We start from the raw sequence: 20,094 nt of genomic DNA, 5'->3' as shown, positions 1-20,094 counted from the left end.
CAACACTCACGTTTAAGGTTACAAACCTATAAACTAACGCGAAAAACATGCACTTGCAGACTCAAAAATCACATGTTCTCGTCTCCTATTATATATTACAATTTCTATGTGAGAAATTAATTGCAATGCAAGACTGATGTGTCCAAGAAGATTTTTAAGAGATTTTAAATTAACTGCAATTCATTGTATTCAAATGTAGACAGACATCTTTATTATTGAAATCTCCTTCAGAGACTAAAATGCCAGAATTTATTGGCTCAACTTTTAATTTGTGTGATATAATCAGTTTCTCCCCTTTAACAAAGCCTTTGAGTATTGGAGAGATACTCACCCTATGTAATTGGTCCTTAGGGAAATCTCCAACTCTCTCAGGATCTGAGTAGATTCCTGGACACGTCTCTTAAACTGACAGAACACATGTAGGGAAGTTCTTTAGTCACTAAATGCTTAATTATTCAGGAAATGTTAAAGATGTCAGGGCAGTCTGGTGTACTGATTTGTCGCATGGACTTAATACCTAATCAAATAAAAAAGAAACAAACAATAAACACTATATTAAAAAAAGCATAAATACTTTCTTCTGATTCCAATCAGTTCATTAATGGATTAAATGAAGGGAGAACAGTCTTTTACATGACTCATGTTAAACACTGTTGTACACGACTCATGTTAAACAGTCTTTAACACAAGTCATGTTAAACAGTCTTTTACACGACTTATGTTAAACAGTCTTTTACACAAGTCATGTTAAACAGTCTTTTACACGAGTCATGTTAAACAGTCTTTTACACGAGTCATGTTAAACACTGTTGTACACGACTCATGTTAAACACTGTTGTACACGACTCATGTTAAACAGTCTTTAACACAAGTAATGTTAAACAGTCTTTTACACGAGTCATGTTAAACAGTCTTTTACACAACTCATGTTAAACAGTCTTTTACACAACTCATGTTAAACAGTCTTTTACACGACTCATGTTAAACAGTCTTTTACACAAGTCATGTTAAACAGTCTTTTACATGAGTCATGTTAAACAGTCTTTTACACGACTCATGTTAAACAGTCTTTTACACAACTCATGTTAAACAGTCTTTTACACGACTCATGTTAAACAGTCTTTTACACGACTCATGTTAAACAGTCTTTTACACACTCATGTTAAACATCTTTACACGACTCATGTTAAACAGTCTTTTACACGAGTCATGTTAAACAGTCTTTTACACGACTCATGTTAAACAGTCTTTTACACAAGTCATGTTTAAACAGTCTTTTACACGACTCATGTTAAACAGTCTTTTACACAACTCATGTTAAACAGTCTTTTACACGACTCATGTTAAACAGTCTTTTACACAAGTCATGTTAAACAGTCTTTTACACGAGTCATGTTAAACAGTCTTTTACACGACTCATGTTAAACAGTCTTTTACACAACTCATGTTAAACAGTCTTTTACACGACTCATGTTAAACAGTCTTTTACACAAGTCATGTTAAACAGTCTTTTACACAAGTCATGTTAAACAGTCTTTTACACAAGTCATGTTAAACACTGTTGTACACGACTCATGTTAAATACTGTTGTACACGACTCATGTTAAACAGTCTTTTACACAAGTCATGTTTAATAGTCTTTTACACGAGTCATGTTAAACTGTCTTTTACACGACTCATGTTAAACAGTCTTTTACACGACTCATGTTAAACAGTCTTTTACACGACTCATGTTAAACAGTCTTTTACACAAGTCATGTTAAACAGTCTTTTACACAAGTCATGTTAAACAGTCTTTTACACAAGTCATGTTAAACACTGTTGTACACGACTCATGTTAAATACTGTTGTACACGACTCATGTTAAACAGTCTTTTACACAAGTCATGTTTAATAGTCTTTTACACGAGTCATGTTAAACTGTCTTTTACATTACTCATATTAAACAGTCTTTTACACGACTCATGTTAAACAGTCTTTTACACGACTCATGTTAAACAGTCTTTTACACGACTCATGTTAAACAGTCTTTTACACAAGTCATGTTGAACAGTCTTTTACACGACTCATGTTAAACAGTCTTTTACACGACTCATGTTAAACAGTCTTTAACACAAGTCATGTTGAACAGTCTTTTACACGACTCATGTTAAACAGTCTTTTACACGACTCATGTTAAACAGTCTTTTACACGACTCATGTTAAACAGTCTTTTACACGACTCATGTTGAACAGTCTTTTACACGACTCATGTTGAACAGTCTTTTACACGACTCATGTTAAACAGTCTTTTACACGACTCATATTAAACAGTCTTTTACACGACTCATGTTAAACAGTCTTTTACACGACTCATGTTAAACAGTCTTTTACACGACTCATGTTAAACAGTCTTTAACACAAGTCATGTTAAACAGTCTTTTACACAAGTCATGTTGAACAGTCTTTTACACGACTCATGTTAAACAGTCTTTTACACGACTCATGTTAAACAGTCTTTAACACAAGTCATGTTGAACAGTCTTTTACACGACTCATGTTAAACAGTCTTTTACACGACTCATGTTAAACAGTCTTTTACACGACTCATGTTAAACAGTCTTTTACACGACTCATGTTAAACAGTCTTTTACACGACTCATGTTAAACAGTCTTTTACACAAGTCATGTTAAACAGTCTTTTACACGACTCATGTTAAACAGTCTTTTACACGACTCATGTTAAACAGTCTTTTACACAAGTCGTGTTAAACAGTCTTTTACACGACTCATGTTAAACAGTCTTTTACACAAGTCGTGTTAAACAGTCTTTTACACAAGTCGTGTTAAACAGTCTTTAACACAAGTCATGTTAAACAGTCTTTTACACGAGTCATGTTAAACACTGTTGTACACGACTCATGTTAAACAGTCTTTTACACGAGTGATGTTTAATAGTCTTTTACACAAGTAATGTTAAACAGTCTTTTACATTACTCATATTAAACAGTCTTTTACACAAGTCATGTTAAACAGTCTTTTACACGACTCATGTTAAACAGTCTTTTACACAAGTCATGTTAAACAGTCTTTTACACGACTCATGTTAAACAGTCTTTTACACGACTCATGTTAAACAGTCTTTAACACAAGTCATGTTAAACAGTCTTTTACACGACTCATGTTAAACAGTCTTTTACACGACTCATGTTAAACAGTCTTTTACACAAGTCATGTTAAACAGTCTTTTACACAAGTCATGTTAAACAGTCTTTTACACGACTCATGTTAAACAGTCTTTTACACAAGTCATGTTAAACAGTCTTTTACACGACTCATGTTAAACAGTCTTTTACACGACTCATGTTAAACAGTCTTTAACACAAGTCATGTTAAACAGTCTTTTACACAAGTCATGTTAAACAGTCTTTTACACAAGTCATGTTAAACAGTCTTTTACACAAGTCGTGTTAAACAGTCTTTAACACAAGTCATGTTAAACAGTCTTTTACACGAGTCATGTTAAACACTGTTGTACACGTCTCATGTTAAATACTGTTGTACACGACTCATGTTAAACAGTCTTTTACATGAGTGATGTTTAATAGTCTTTTATACAAGTCATGTTAAACAGTCTTTTACATTACTCATATTAAACAGTCTTTTACACAAGTCGTGTTAAACAGTCTTTAACACAAGTCGTGTTAAACAGTCTTTAACACAAGTCATGTTAAACAGTCTTTTACACGAGTCATGTTAAACACTGTTGTACACGACTCATGTTAAATACTGTTTTACACGACTCATGTTAAACAGTCTTTTACACGAGTGATGTTTAATAGTCTTTTACACGAGTCATGTTAAACAGTCTTTTACATTACTCATATTAAACAGTCTTTTACATTACTCATGTTAAACAGTCTTGTACATGAAAGCAGAAATAAGTCTGATGTTGCTGTTCTGGTTTTGGATAGGTGTAAAAGGCACCACCTGTTAGGTCGAACTTAATCTCTTTCAAACATTTGTGTGAACAGTAAATGTCAAAGAACAGATTTGAGAAACAATTCACTGTACAGTCAACATATGGCTGGTATCACCTATCGTTTTCATTCTCCGCCAAAAAAAGGTAATTTTTCAATCCAAACTGAACTCAAAATTGGGGTGTGGGATCTGTGGAGTTGTACCTTCCTACTGACTCCTCCATGATCCAGATAACTCTTCAGCTTCTCCAAATAAGCAGATGGTGGGTTCTTCACTTGAAACCGCTCCTGAACACACACACACACACACACACACACACACACACACACACACACACACACACACACACACACACACACACACACACACACACACAATTATATCTGATTGCGGTACTGCAGTGAGGTGAAGGGGGGCCCAGAGGGCAGAGCTCAGCCGGGGTTTCACACAGGCAGTTTGATTACACAGCGTCTCTTATGCAAATTGGTTTGATCTTAACAAGCTTCTAGAAATGACTCTACAGTAGTGCAGCAGTCCAGTCCAGCTGAACCAGTACTCAGGCCCATAAATCAAACAATCTATTCTGTCCCTTTTTGAAAATGTTCATAGGGAGAAAGCATTAAGAGCTTACAAGATATAAGTGTATGATACTCATTTCTGCCAATGTGATGACACTTTGTTTTTACTTAGTATCTCAAAATAATCATGAAGTATGGCAATATAATGACTTAGTATCTCAAAATATTGACTGAATATATCAAAAATAATGTCTCAGTATCTCAAAGGAATGACTTGGTTCATACCTGGTTGAAATGGGCTTCCATGTGATTATTATTTTCCGATGAAGAAAAGTTGAGTGAGCCCCTGTGTTATAGTGACCGGTGTTCTCTAACGCTCTCCCATCATGTAGCAGGTTGTTACGGACCTCCCTGTGATTATTACGGTGATGTACAATATTAATGAGCTTCCTTGTGTGTGTTTATGCACGTGTGTGTGTGTTTGTGAGGATCAGGGTGGTTTCTGATATTTCACATTGGGTCACTATATTGATGGCGCACACAACTTATACTGTATGTCCACCGCACATGAAACACCTGCCATTAATTGGCTTATAATTATTTTTTATTTTATGATGAGAGAGACAGACAGCATGGGGACAGACTGGGCAGTAAATCTAGAGAGCAGACCCACCTGGTCACAGATCAGGTCCCACTTCTTCTCGTTGTCGTACTGACTGAGGATCTTCACCTTGTCTGGAGGAAGATTCATCGTGTTCTGAAAACAGAGAGAAAGAGAAAAGAAAAAGATGCTGGCTTTTGAGTAAAAAGTGCAGAATCTGTCAAAAGATTTGAACCTGCTGCATGACAGAAATAATGAAGATATATGGTCATTATTCTTCAGGTTTGGCCATTTTTTTAAGTGTCAGCTGCAATACTCTTGTAAAGGAAGCTAAAGTATTTCCTTTCTGTAGTAAAGAAAATACTGTATATGTAAAAGTGATTTTCTAAAGTATTGTAATATTTTCTATTACTGAAAGGAACAGAAAAGGTTGATGGAGATACATCAGAAGTGCTCCTCCAGCTTTGAGACAAAATGTAAACAAACCTTTGGGACAGACAGGGTCTTGTCAGCAGTGGTGTTTAAAGTTAACAATAAGAAATAGCATCTAAACTAATAATCTTCACATTTGCACGTAACTTTTTTTATTGTCCAAAGTGCTACTGTCAGCTAACTAGCCAATTAGCTATGTAGCCTGAAAACTGCTGTTAGCAGTGCACTTTCCCCTCGTGCAATAACGATATCAACACAGGACACATCGACATTAACTGGGAAGCCAATTGTGTCTCAGGCTGATGCAGCTGTCAGAGTCTGTGAGAGTCCCTGCTACTGCTTTATGCAAAATGACATGATTTGGTTGGTAATATGCAAAGAACTTATTTGTCTACATCGACAGAGAATCAACAACATTGACTGACTCATGCACAGACAAGGAGGAAATGTATTTAAAATCAAAACATAGCACATATCTCCCTTCTGGGGCTCTGTAACTTACAAAGCTTAGAATTAACTAATCATTTCCTAACTCAAGTCAGAGGTTGTTTTGAGTTAGAGAGAGCTGGTATGAGTTTAGGAGAATAGGCATGTTTAAAAAAATATTACCACTTATCTGTACTAATCTATATTTTCTTTATTATTTGTGGCTCTTATGTCAAACTCTTATGTTATCCTCTAACTAAGTCCTAGAAACAATATGACAACACACACGAGTGGACAGTCCACCACTACGGAGCCTTCTTCAATAATACGTGGCTCCAGAGTGAATGACCTCACTGTCATTACGTCCTGTTTGAGTCATGATGAGTACGAAGTCACTGGTGCTAGGTTAACGTTGCAACTCTGCAAGTCTGTTGTCACAAGACAATAAGTGATGACACTATTATAAGTGATATTAACTACTATATAAATATGATAAACTGCAGATTAGAAATGTTGCTTTGTGTGCTTTATCCCACCACGCTCAAGGTGGTGGTGGTCTAGTGGTCAGGCTTCCAAACAGAGTTCAATACTAAATGTAAATGTCATTCTAAACTCTTGTGTGTCGGTTGATGTGGTCAACAACAATAAATTGTTAAAAAAAAAGATCTTTAAACAGCCGATAAGGAAGTTTCATCCTTGGTATTCTTCACAAAGTGTCTGAGAAGTCCTGATGAAAGATTCTCATTACACACACGCTGTAGTGTCCCATATAACAAACAGGTTTCAGCACACAGACACATCAGCTGTACTAATAATAACCCACACACACACATGCAAAACTGGGCTAGTCGACAGGAGACACCCACTCAAGGACGACGCAGTCAGCGATCGCCTCCCTTTACCTAACTTCTACATATCCTCCTCATATCTCCTGTTTGTCCGCCCTCACACCTCCTGCTCTCGTCTTAGCTGAGCTGAGCGACTCCGTCACGAGGTCGCTGCGACGACACTGACTCAGTCTGCTGAGGAATGTCCAGCAGTGGTTACTTAGTGCTGCTTTTACTTTACTTTACATCTGAGCCTCAGAGCTCAGACATAAGCCCCATGTGAACCACATCTTTTATAACGTGCAATAAATATACAATCATTACACTGTTTTTGGAGATACACAGATTGTGTGCACTACTGAGGTAGACGCATGTACATATAAAACACATATAAAGCTACTGTGTAGACATCGTGTCTGCCATGCTGAAAACATTGGCAAAGAACATTCCAAATAGCGCAGCAAATCAATGGTGTTCTGAGGCTGGATGTGAATCTGATAAATCAGCCTGATGAATGGAGCCGGTGGGTCAATACATGCCGGTTATATTTGGCCTGCTGGAACACTCAGTGAAACAACTCTGCTGCTGCTGGAGACAGGATTTAAAGCGCCTGGAAACTTACATTTATGTATAACATCAAATATCATGGCTACAAATGGGGCCATCATCATTTGAAAAACATATTGAAAAAAAGGTACAATCTATGAAGTTTAACACTCACAGACTCAGCTAATCTGCTTCATGAGGACTGTGTGGAATGTGGCTTGATCAGATTTGATTGACAGTGACCAAACAATCCACCAACTATCATCAGATTTTAATTTATTTTACTAGAATATTGCCACATTTATCCAACAATATCAAAAAGACGTTTCTGCCTCATGTATGTGAGTCAAAATAGCTCAGCATGCGCATCCACCGAGACACATAGAAAGGGTTCTTTATGCCCTCGTTACAGACTGATAGGCTGAAGGTTGTAGTGGTGGGTTTAGGGGGGGAGAGGGAGGTAGGGAGGGGTTTTATTTTATGTAGTGTTTGAAATGTTCTAAATAAATAACAAAATGTTATAATTAAATAACAATGTTGAAATTTGGATTTATTTTGTACAACTAAAATGACATTTTTGTCAGAAATCAAATCAAATCAAATCAAATTTATTTGTATAGCCCAATATCACAAATTATACATTTGTCTCAGTGTGCTTTACAGACAGGATACGACACCCTCTGTCCTTAGACCCTCGCATCGCACAAGGAAAAACTTCCTAAAAGAAACCCCAAAATTAAAGGGGGAAAAATGGAAGAAACCTCAGGGAGAGCAACTGAGGAGGGATCCCTCTCCCAGGACGGACAGACGTGCAATAGATGTCGTGTGTACAGGATAAACAACATAGTACAAATACAACATTTGACAGAAATGATGTGTTGAAAAAAGAGAAAGTTTGGATGAATCCAGGAAAATGTCAAAAAGGCTTCCCGGTGTCCAGCAGGACCAGGGCAGAAAGAGTATAGTAATGAAAAAAGGTACCGTCGGGTATCTGTATTGAATTCAGGGTAACCTATCGGTTCAAATGTGAGAGGTACCCAACCCAACCCTGCTGTGTGTTAGAAACTTATGTAACATTACTGTCATGTATTCTGGCTAGAAATGTGTTTTAATTGGTGCTAATCTGACGCTGTTAGTCCAATTTAAAAACATGGGGAGTGGTGCACTTCAGACTCTTGTGGCCGACATGAGTATTACAACAACAAACGTAAGTTACTGAACAACAACACATTATTTTTACAGGTTTTTCAGAAATGTAAAAAAGATCACATGAGAGAAAACAGTTAAGATCAGACTTGTTTTTCCTCACTTTGCCTCTCTCTGTACAAACATGTTGTATGAAGTGACACTGCTTCATTGTTTGCATAACTACAGAAACAATGCACCTGACCACAAGGAGCGCACATCAGCGTCTAATCAGTCTCTGGTGTGTCGAGGAAGGTAGAGCCGCTCTGGCAGTGGGGTCAGACATGTCAAATACAACCTGTGTGGGAACATAGTTATCAAGTTTCATATTTTAATAAGTTTAATTTGAATCTCTAGCGTGCTAATGGCCGTGTGATCCTTTTATACACCCTAATGCCTCATTAAGTGTGAAAGCATGTTGTCACACTCCAATTGGCACTCTCTCCATGACAACCTGTGCAATAACTGCCTCAGTATTCTCTAGACCTCAAAATCCCTCTAACGCTGCTTCGACTATGCTGATTCAGGTGGCATTAGAAAATAGAACCAGTGACCTTTACACCTGCTATTATCGCGTGTGCTGAGCGACTGGACAGTAACCACACATGAGCTTAAAACAACATTGGAAACGGTTGCAAATTCAAGAATATGAGGCTCAAACTGGCAGGAAGACAATGCGATGAATTTAGCAGACAGAAGTGGGACATTTTCTGTGTTGCTGAATGATGCAGTGATGCATTCCTAAACGTGCTGACTATCCCAAAAGGACGGATCAATGGAATTATCATGTGAACAGAAACAAGCTGCGTTTGCAGCAGCGGCTGAATAATTACTGCTAAATGTGTTTTCTCCTCCCTCTCATCCAGTACAAGGCTGTGTCACATGCAATCACATTAAAACACATTTCAGGATCAATACATTTATTTGACAGGGAAGTAGCTTGGAGTGGTTATGATTTGCCGGCACTGATTAACGCACTGTAATATACATTTATAAAATGCAAGGATATTAAGGGGTGAAGAACGAGCGAGACAAGCTCAACGATGTCAATCAAAAAGATACAAATAATCTTAATGGACAAAGTGTAGGAACAGCTGGATACTGGAACCCCATTCAATCAACTGATAATTGATAATAACCATGATGTAAAAAGTGAAATATTGATACCATGTTAATAAAACAACTGTCATTTGCTAGCCCCCCATTAACCGTATTATTCTTTCTTTTTCTTTTTCTTTCTCTCGTCCCAACCCCCTCCACCCCACCTGCCCTACTATTGTAAAGCGGCTTTGAGGTCTCGAAAAGCGCTATATAAACTCAATTTATTATTATTATTAAAACATATACGATAATATTGTGTAAATAATCTTTGTCCACCACCTCCAACGCCCCACACACACATATCAATTTCACAAGAGATAACAATAATATGCACAATAAACAAAGTTAAAGATGAATTTAACTGATAAATAAATATTGTTATCGTGAATTCTTTGGCAACAATAATCGTGAAGTGAAAATAATTTCATCAAAATGTATTCATCATTTTACAGTTGTTTATTTTGTAGTGATTGTGTTGGTGCGCACATGCAAACACATGCTCTGCAGTTCTGAGTGTGGCCACTACAGCAACATGGTCACACGGCCCAGAGCTCTTCCTGTTCCCGGGGGCTTGTTTAACCCTCATACCAAAAGGTGTTGGACGGGGTTGAGGTCGGAGCTCTCTCTCAAGTTCACACCAAAGTATAAACAAACATTTCTTCATGGAGCTGGGGACTTTGGGCCATGCAGTGTACAGTATTACAAGAAGTTCACTCTGTTTAGGAGACATATTTTATTATCTGGTGTAATCCTGCTAAATCATTATCTAAGGAAAATGAAATGTATATTAAAGTCAGGTGTAAAAGTGTAAGTTAAGATAAGATTTAAGGTCATTTGTAGAGAGAGAGAGAGAGAGAGAGAGAGACACACTAATATTCTGTTAATTCGGACGAGGCTAACTATAAATTTGACAAAAAAATCTTAAAATATCTCAAAAAGTGCAGAACTACTAACAAGTGAGTAATTATTCTCTCCTTTTTCTTTTCCTCTTCTTTCTGTCGCAGTCTGTAAATACAGTACACAAATCCACAGATGTACATTTACAATTCCACCCACTGCCGCATTCCCTGTTGGGAAATATGCAAAGTGTTATGTAAAACACTAAAAGGGAAAAGTACTCCACGTAAATGAGGCTGTGGCTGAAGCGCTCGAGCACCGGCTCATACAGTACTGTGCAGATTTCTGTTGATGTGATATTGATTCTCAGAGTTTTGAAAACACTGCAGTGGCATCACACACGTCCATCAGAACGTGAATAAAGCATCGATAAAAGCTTCTCACCAGGAAGCACACTGGCTTATATCGCTCACAAACACTGCATGTCCACACGCACATATTATCCTCCACCCTCCAAATCCACACCTCTGAAGGAAGTCTGACACTTTCTCTCCCTATTGTCCCTTTGAGCCTCTGCAGAATAAGACCAGTGACAGTTTGCAGCATCCCTCACTGTTACCTCCACACACACACACACACACACACACACACACACACACACACACACACACACACACACACACACACACACACACACACACACACACACACACACACACACACAGCTGGTTTGTATGCAGACAGAGTATCTTCTCCATTTAGCACAGGAGATTTGCTATGCAGACTCAGCAGAAGATGTAGGGGCGACTGAGTGAGGAGGGGGATGGTGGGAGAGATGATCTACGTATATTTGGTGGGGTACACTGATGATGTAGCAAAAAGCACGCTGGGAATGTGTTCAGCACAGGGTGGGGAGGAGAAATGATTTTAGATGCAGCACATAGTTAAACTGCTGCAGAGTGACGCTTGCTTTTTTGAACATGAAAGACTGCACATTCATACAAACACACACCACCGCCGCTACACACACGCTCAAGCAGAGAAACCTGCAGCAGCTGACACAAGACGTATGCTGCTGTCACATTAATTCATTGCTGTGGTCATCCCACGACCCCACCACAGCCGACACACACAAATCATTTCACACATGCAACTCAGATTAAATGCACTCTGTGCACGTACAATATGGATATGCACTCCAAGTAAAAACATCATATGCAAATTCCTTTCTGCATGCAAAATAAGACGAGAGAAGAACGCAGTATTAGATGTCTAATGACTAAAACATATCAGCCTTATGTGAACTAACGCACTGTGTTTCAAACTAGACTCAGACATGTTCAAACATTCCATATAAATAATGCATACACATTCTGAATTGTAAAAAAGAAATTGTATTTTGCTAGTGCATCAAAAGTATGTGGACCACATAGTGTTTATTTACTTGGTTTGGGATCCTCAGTTCTCGTGATGGGAAAGAACAAATGATAGATGTAGCTTAGAATACTTAGTTTGTAAAGAATCCTGTTGTATTTCATTAGATCACATTTTAAAGAAGGTTAAATGTTACAAACATTTGTACGTTATATGGCCAAACTTATGTAGACACCTCTGACGACACACTTTGGGTGTAGTTGGTTTTGTTTACACAAGCTGCAACCACATATGCACACGCACAGGTGTCCACATACTTTTAGCCATGTGCTGTCGTGTACTTCAGCTCCACATGACACAAATGCTTATTTTATTTTTTTGGCAAGAATGTGTTGAAATACAACCGTTCAATGGAACAATTAACAATAATAATAATAAATGAGTTAATTTCAGAGATCTTCAGAGATTTCATCTTGAGAAAACTCAGTCGGTCTTCAGTGGAGATCATGAGAGTTTTGGTTGTGCACTAACAGGGAGTGTGTTATGCTCACACTCATTGATTGACCTGCCTCCATGGAAGGGAGCAGCATTCATCAAAGCTTTAATTGATTGCCATTCACCTTCAGGAGGTTAGAAGGAGGCTGTTCACTGACAATAAACCTCAAGCCTGTTTGTTTATCTTTCATGCAAATCACAGGTCAGCGTGATGAAACATCACCATGCACCTCAGAGATGATGAGACAAAAGGAATGCAGTTCATCACACAGCAACTCGCCCGGCAACATATTGAACATAGCTGCGTTGTCAGACTCAAAACATTCTCTACCTTGTTTTTTTCTGACTGTCACCACGAAGGAACGAGTTCAGTTTATCGCTCCACATGTTGTCATAAACAGGAGACTCAGTGAGCTCAGTGAAGGACGTAATCAAGTTACGGTCGACTCAAGGAATGCTGCTCGGATATGCCTTAGTTATTTTGCCAAAGTGGCTCTGCCTAATCTGTGGTAAAGGCCAGGCAATACAATAATTCTTTATTTAACACGATTAACAAAAGTCAGCGAGAGTAATTGACAATAAAACCACAAGTACAACCACAGTACACTGCTGCTGACCACGAGGCCACGGTCTCCAGTTAGGGGACCTCCTCAATATTACACCATATATGTGACTGTTGAATATGTCATGATTCCCAAACCTTGGACATTAATCTGCTGCTGCCAATGGGGTCAGACTATTCCACCGATCTACAGGGGGCTGTAGTGCACCAAGAAACACAGATATGTACCAGCAAAGCCAGGGACGAAGACTTCTTGCAAAGCTTTGCAAGTGTTTTATGAAAGTGGCAACCTCCGGGTCTGAAAAGTGAAGCCAAAGCAGAAGTGTCTTAAACCTACATTTGTTTAAATGGCCAGCAGGGGGCGACTGCACTGGGTGCAAAAAGAAGTCCGATAGAAGTCTATGAGAAAATGACCCTTCTTCTCACTTGATTTATTACCTCAGTAAAGATTTTCTAAAGTGTTTTAGGACTCACTAGTGATTTTAATTGTGTAACTTATGATCCCAGTGAAACTAAAATAGACGATAAAGCAGCGTATGCTTCAGGGGCGTGGCTACCTTGTGATTGACAGGTCACTACCACAGTGTTGTCCAGTCTGGGTGTTGTCCATATTTTATTTTAGAACTTTAACTCTTTTACAGTGTGTTTTCACTCATTACAGTGAACTGTAACATTTTGGTCGTCTTTTTTAGTGTACGGTTGTACTTAGCTCAACCCTTTCGTTTTACTTGTTCCACAAAAACAAAAATGCATTTGTTAGACCTCAAGGATACAAAGAATGTGTTTTGGTGAATAATAAAGAACGTAAACATGATTTTTGTTTGTTTACAGGAAATTTCCACATAACACTTTTGTACTATGTGCAAAATGAAGCATGAAAAAAACAGGATAAAAAGGTTGGTGTAAATAGTATCTGCTACCTGTAAAGTGCATCGAAACAAAAGTAGAATATGAAACAGGAAAGCACTTTTTCTGACAATTAGAAATGATTTCTATTTACTCGCTTTAGTGTGGAAGACCTTTCGTTGGGGCATTTATTTTGGGAGATAACGTTCGAAAGTTCCTGCTCATCCCACAGGTGTTGGATGGGGTTGAATTCAGAGCTCTGAGCAGACCAGTCAAGTTTTTCTACACTAAACTGGGAAACAACATTTCTTTATGCACTTGGCTTTGTGCACGGGGACATTGTCATGTTGAAACAGGAATAGGATAAAAACAAATTGTTGACCCAAAATTGAAAGCACGTACATTGTACGTCGTAGCATTAAGATTTCTCTTGATTGGGACTAAGAGGCTTAGACCAAATGTCGTCAGTGGTGCCCAAATACTTTGGGTCATATAGTGTATAAGTCTTTGTAACATTTAACCTTCTCTAAAAAGGGAATCACATATAAGAGTGATTCTTTACAAACAATGTATTCTAAGATGAATTTGAAGCTGTGATGGTGAAAAAGTTACGTTTATTTGCACCTTTTATTAAATTGTAAACAGGTCTGACTCCCCCGCATCACTCTTCCTCCAGCCGACCATGCAGTGAGCCTAATGCTGCAGTAAGCTCCAGTATAAAGGAGCTCTTATGTATCTTTCCACAGTAGCATTGTGTACCTGGCACTGTGATAAGCTTGTCCTGAGGACGTGCACATTTCCAACATATTCCAAATTCTTTGTTTCATTACACTGTTTGCCTTGTGTTATTTTTCTTCTGTGTGAAAGTTGACATGTGGCCGGACCTGCTGCACAAAGTCACAACTCACCAGCACTGCACCGAAGCGTTGCTCCACTTCTTCTTCAGGTGGCATCGGGAGTTTTGCGGTTTGATTCTGGGAGCCTGTGGAGCCTGGAGGGGCCGACACCGTCTTGCCCTCTTTACCCTGAGGTACCTCCATGCTTCCTGCTGCATTTCCCATGATTGTAAATTCAATAGATCCAAGAAATACACTGCTCCGAAAAACCTGCCTCACTTAGTAACAGCCAAAAGAAAATATATATAAAATATATTTTGTATCTAGTAATTCAAAGTTAAGTGTGAGGCTCTGTGAGGCACTGGCCTGTGACCTTTCGTTATTTCCATGACCCCAGTCTGTTGGTTCATGCTGAAGTAGCACTCATTACTCGTCCATAGTCTCAAACAAGGAGAAAGCAGTGGGATGAAATCCACCCCTGCCTCTGAATGAGATCCTGATGCATTATGAAACCCTAGATAGAGGGAAGGGGATATCCTGAGAGTGACAGACAGAGTGACAGCTGAACGAGTGAAAGAGGAAAGGGGAGGAGATAGAGTTCAAAGCCTGAAGCTCTGCACGCAGGACGAGGCTTCGATAAGAAGGAAAAACAAGATTAACCAGGAAAGGTATCACTTCTGAGTTTCCCGCTACACAGGTGGGGAGGAAACTCTGGAGGAAACTACTCCAAAAGCTGCAGTGCTCTCCGGTAATGAGACTTAGTTGGCCTTGCAGGAAGTCTCTGGAAGCCCTCCATCTGCTGTTGGATGCTGGGAGTCTCTGGGACTTTGATCTCTATATCCAGAGGAAAAAGAGGAAAAGAGGGAAAGGCAGAGATCCAGCAGGCAGCCACTGGGTCTATCCAAAACAGGGACAGAGAGAGACGGACAGCAGCAGTGGCATTAGTCCTAACAGCAGAGAGCAGAGAGAGCAGAGAGATCTGAGCTCTCTGGGTCCTAATGCCTCCATGTACAGGAGGCACATGTTTCTTCAGGAACCTACTGAAAGCTATAGCGTCACATTTCTGACTCAAACTGAGCTATATGTTCACATGCAAATTCAATTAAATAGTCATTTTAATTGTATCAACAAATCCCGTAAAAACATTAAAACCAATAATGACAGGTCACAACATATTCTTTAAAGGTCTGGTGATACTTTATATTTCTCTCGCTCTAAATAAGACAAATGAAAAGACCATAACCAACAATGAAGCCATCTATTAAAAGATATTGTGTGTTGTGTGTATCAAAGCCTGATATCATAGAGCTTCATTGTTGTCCAAAACTAATAAAAACACATCAATGAGCCAAAGTGTTACACTGGCTGACATGTTCCTTCATTACCATGAACACACACTGTAGTTTATTTTTTTAAATAGTCACCAACAGTGTATTAATCTGCCGCTGAAAATAGTCCCACACAAATGCACCATTTCCTCCTGTTTGAGTGATGCTTGATAAAGAATACAGTGCCCAGCTGATTGAGCCTTTTTATGGACGGATGTCGCAGTAGCAAAGTAAGAAAACTAATGATCGCTTCAGGGTTCTGGTTATGTCCATGTCGGCTCACTTCCACGGCTTATTGGGACACTTGAATAGAAGGTAGATATTGTTAATGTTATTAGTAACTCCTGTGCGTTTCCTGCATGATTACAAGTCAAAATATCTGATGTGAAAAAGATGTATTGTATTTAAATATTGTTTAAGACCTAAGCTTTTTATTTCATCATGTAAAGTTATTTTATATGTTTGCATTGAGATATTTAAGGCTAAATACAGAACGTGAGTTTTCATTTAAACTAGTTATGAATAGCATCAAATTAGAAACAAACAGGTAACAAACAGCCAAACGTTGGCAGCTCACAGAGCCAGATCCCTCTGTGATCAAAGCCTCATTCATACTAACATGCGTCATCAAAAACTCATAACACCCCGCGTCCTAACAAACCACAGTTGTGATGTGGCTGCTAAAGAGGATCACGCACTTAATCACAATCATAAGTTGTGTGGCTGCAGCGATGACATAAGGGCCAAAAGGACTCTGTTAGTAAGCATGTTGTTGTTGGCTACAGAGTGCAACAGGAAGGTGGATGCAGCCGTTAATAAATAATGTGCGTCACACTGATACCTACCTGTGTGTCTGGCCACACCTGGTCAGCAGCACACACACACAACGTAATGAAGCGTGACACATTCTGTGTTCACTGAGTTTACAGTAAGTTAGAACTGAAGATAAAAGTGATGACGACTTCTGTGATGTTTGTTACAGAGGAAGAGTGACACTTCGGAAACTACCGCACACACAAGACATGAAGGTGCTGGGTGCAAAAAAACAACTGAGAAAAAACCATCAATAACATACGCACACTCATCTCCGTCGGGAAACATTTATTGAGACTATCTTCTAAGGCCTTTACATTGTGTCACGACATGCAGTCATGGAGTTGTCTCGCAGATCCTATTTGCAAAAACAAGAAGTGTACCAGCTGTATTTCTCTTGGTTGATTCTGATTTTCTTTCTTTTTAAGAACTATAATTAACTCCATACTATACACAAACATTTTGAAAACAAAGCAGCACATTCTCACAGCTTCTCAACGTGCTGCTTTGCTTTGTCTTATGTTAAATATTAAACTGAATGCATTTGGGTTTTGGATTGTTAGTCCGACAAAACAAATTACTTGACTCCTTGGACTGGAATTGGCAATTTTTAGTAGACTATTTTCAAATTTCAAATTAATCGTGAAGATAAACGGCACATTAATCAAATACAAAAATAATTGTTAGTTGCAGCTCTGCTTCCATGTCTCCAAACAACCTCTCCCTCTTTTATAGCTGTACGTTTATGCTGCATTTACATGATATTCAACATTAGGATGGACTTGAAAGACCAAAACGTATATATCAGGTAATTAAGAAAATATGGAATAATAATTCAACGATAATGAAAATAATGATAAGTTGCTGCCCTGTCTAGAAGGTGTAATTCTGCTGATAATCGCTCTGAATTTCTGATTCACATTTTCACAACAAATGAGTGACGGCCTTGATTGAGGACAGTATGACTGTATGTCAGTATGAAGGTGAGTGTGTGTTGGTACACCTGGGTGTCTCTCATATCTCTCTGTCACTTTTTAATCAGTTAAAAAGTATCTGCTAATAAAGGTTGCATTAGATTTGCACAATTTTTGCTGTGAAACAACTGTATTACTGTTTCTGTCTTCTTCATAGTGTAATGTCTGCATCACACTGACACCTAGTGGTCAATACGTTGCATTACAGCAGGCAAACTGCACTCATTTCATACCCACATCTCTACATTTTCTGTTTTTTATTTATAAACTAGAGAGAATATGGAGATAAAGTGCACTTAATGAGAGCATCGTTTACAACATTATTTAAATTATTTTGATGTATAATGATCAAAAAAGGTAAAACTAACCAGTTGGCTTTTTAAGGATAATTAAATAATATTATATCTCCATGGTTAACTCATTCATCTCTCTTTATTGTCAAAGGCAAATGTTCAAAAAACTTAAAACCTTTTCTTTATTTAGTCTTACATTACATGTCTGTGCTGCTGGAGAGAGATAACTCAGCAGCTAGGTGCACCAGCCCTCTTTCTGCAAAACATATGCATAAACAGTACAAACACTGTGTTGACACATATACGAGACTCGCACATTGATGCCAACAACTTCCGATAGAAGGCTGATTTAAGTACAACTTAGAGATGGTGATCGTGTAGCCTACACACACTTTGATGATTGCAATGGTATTCTTGCTAATGGTGTGAACAGGGTAGAAAATAAGATTTTTAACAGCATGTTTGAAATTTGGAGGCATTCTTCATAAACAACCACAAACCTTTTTTGACACCTTGAGTGTTTTATGGGGCAAATACCTTGATTCTTGGTGGCAATCTGGCCCCCGACTATTTCTGTGTGGTAGCAGGGTTTCTTTTACTCTCCTTCAAATTTTAAGTCATACAATAATCAAAATGCAAATCTTGGGACAGAAAACAAATGACAAAATGCTTTGAGGAAACATTTTTTAAATGCATCTGCATGTTTGTCATGTATAACTAGCCTAATATTGCTGGTAAATGATGGGTGGAAAGACGAGAGTTATTAAATGCATCAAACTTTAATCGTACAAACGAGTAAGCAGAGAAAACTACACAAAATAATTACAAATTTATATAACAGTCTTTGACAGACAAATTCAACAAGTCTCACTATATAATAATAATAATAATAATAATAATAATAATAATAATAATAATAATAATAATAATAATAATAATAATAATAATAATAATAGCGCACATGCCAATTTGTTTTTTATATTTCAATGATAATTTGCAATTTACCACAACCTATTTAGTTTCAAGTGATACATAAGTGTGGAAAGGAGTCTAGTTTTGTTTCTAGTATTTGTAAATCTGCTAAAGAAGTGAGAAAACTCTTATTTTGAAAGGCAGATCTGTTTAGTCACAGTGTATTTAAAAAGGTCAACTCTGAAATGTAGTCTGCAATGAAAAGGCTTTTACTGTATATGACAGCAACAAGTCTTCTGGACTTCTAGCACACTTCTACCAACAATGTGAAAGTATGTTATAGGATTCCAGTTTTTCAGTTATTCCAGAAATAAAAACATGGTACTGCTGGCTTCATGGTTGCACATGAGGTTGTGAGTAGTGTTACGAAAATCTGTGACTCGTAAGATCTGCTTTTTGTCACCTGATTGTTTGAAAAACAAAAAGACTAAAAAACAAAAAGTATGACCAAATACAGTCTTATTGTGACTATTTTGGGCCATAATGCCATTGTGACTGCACTGGGTATCAAACCTCAAGACGTTTTGAGTAACACATGAAATGTGTCAACAACAACAAGCATTTCAAACTCATGACTGCAACTTAGCTGCAATGACTTTATTGTATCACTAACGTTTAGAGCAAAACATTCACATGCATATACATTTTGATTACAAGGCATAACATGAGAACAATACTGCCCTGTAAAGCCAAAACTAAAAAACTAAGTTAACCAAAATCTGACCTAATTTACCATACAAAAAGAAAACACAATAGAAAGGTGTAAGTTAGAGATAGCTGAAGCAAGAGCGCTGTAGGTATATTTAAAGCTCCCTGAGAGATGGCCATCATGACTAAAGCTAAACCCACATCTAGGTCATTTAGTTTGTTTTTACCAAAAAGACCAAACGTGCAAGCAACTGCCATTTCAGCCTCTGACTCTAAAAGACTTATGACAATATGAATATGATTTGCTGTGTTTAAAAGATTTATCAATACATACTGATGTTTGGGGGGGGGGGGGAATAATCAGCCGAAAAAGGCCATGAAATGAAGGCGATACAACAGATACGTATATAACTGTTAAACAGTTTCTAGCCAGAATGAAAACGCATAACTTCACCTTTTCTGTAGTTACAGAAGTATACAGCGCAGTATGTACCAAATATATTTAAATACCTCAATAATC

At 38.0% G+C, this 20,094-nt stretch overlaps 1 protein-coding gene across 1 annotated transcript in view; it reads right to left on the bottom strand.

Moving 5' to 3' along the window:
- The window catches only part of fmnl1b (formin-like 1b), a 41,362-nt gene extending 26,429 nt beyond the window's left edge, over positions 1–14,933 (bottom strand). Inside the window, exons 1-4 of the mRNA XM_029456406.1 lie at positions 14,619–14,933; positions 5,152–5,235; positions 4,164–4,247; positions 332–405 (exon numbers count right to left, since the gene is read on the bottom strand). Of these exons, the coding sequence (XP_029312266.1) occupies positions 332–405; positions 4,164–4,247; positions 5,152–5,235; positions 14,619–14,771 (395 nt within the window). The 5' untranslated portion in view covers positions 14,772–14,933. The remainder of the gene's footprint in view (positions 1–331; positions 406–4,163; positions 4,248–5,151; positions 5,236–14,618) is intronic.
- Positions 14,934–20,094: the final 5,161 nt, after the last annotated feature.

Source organism: Cottoperca gobio, chromosome 19 (genome assembly GCF_900634415.1).
Source record: "Cottoperca gobio chromosome 19, fCotGob3.1, whole genome shotgun sequence".
Taxonomy (NCBI): domain Eukaryota; kingdom Metazoa; phylum Chordata; class Actinopteri; order Perciformes; family Bovichtidae; genus Cottoperca; species Cottoperca gobio.
This window is presented reverse-complemented; position numbering and strand designations above follow the sequence as displayed.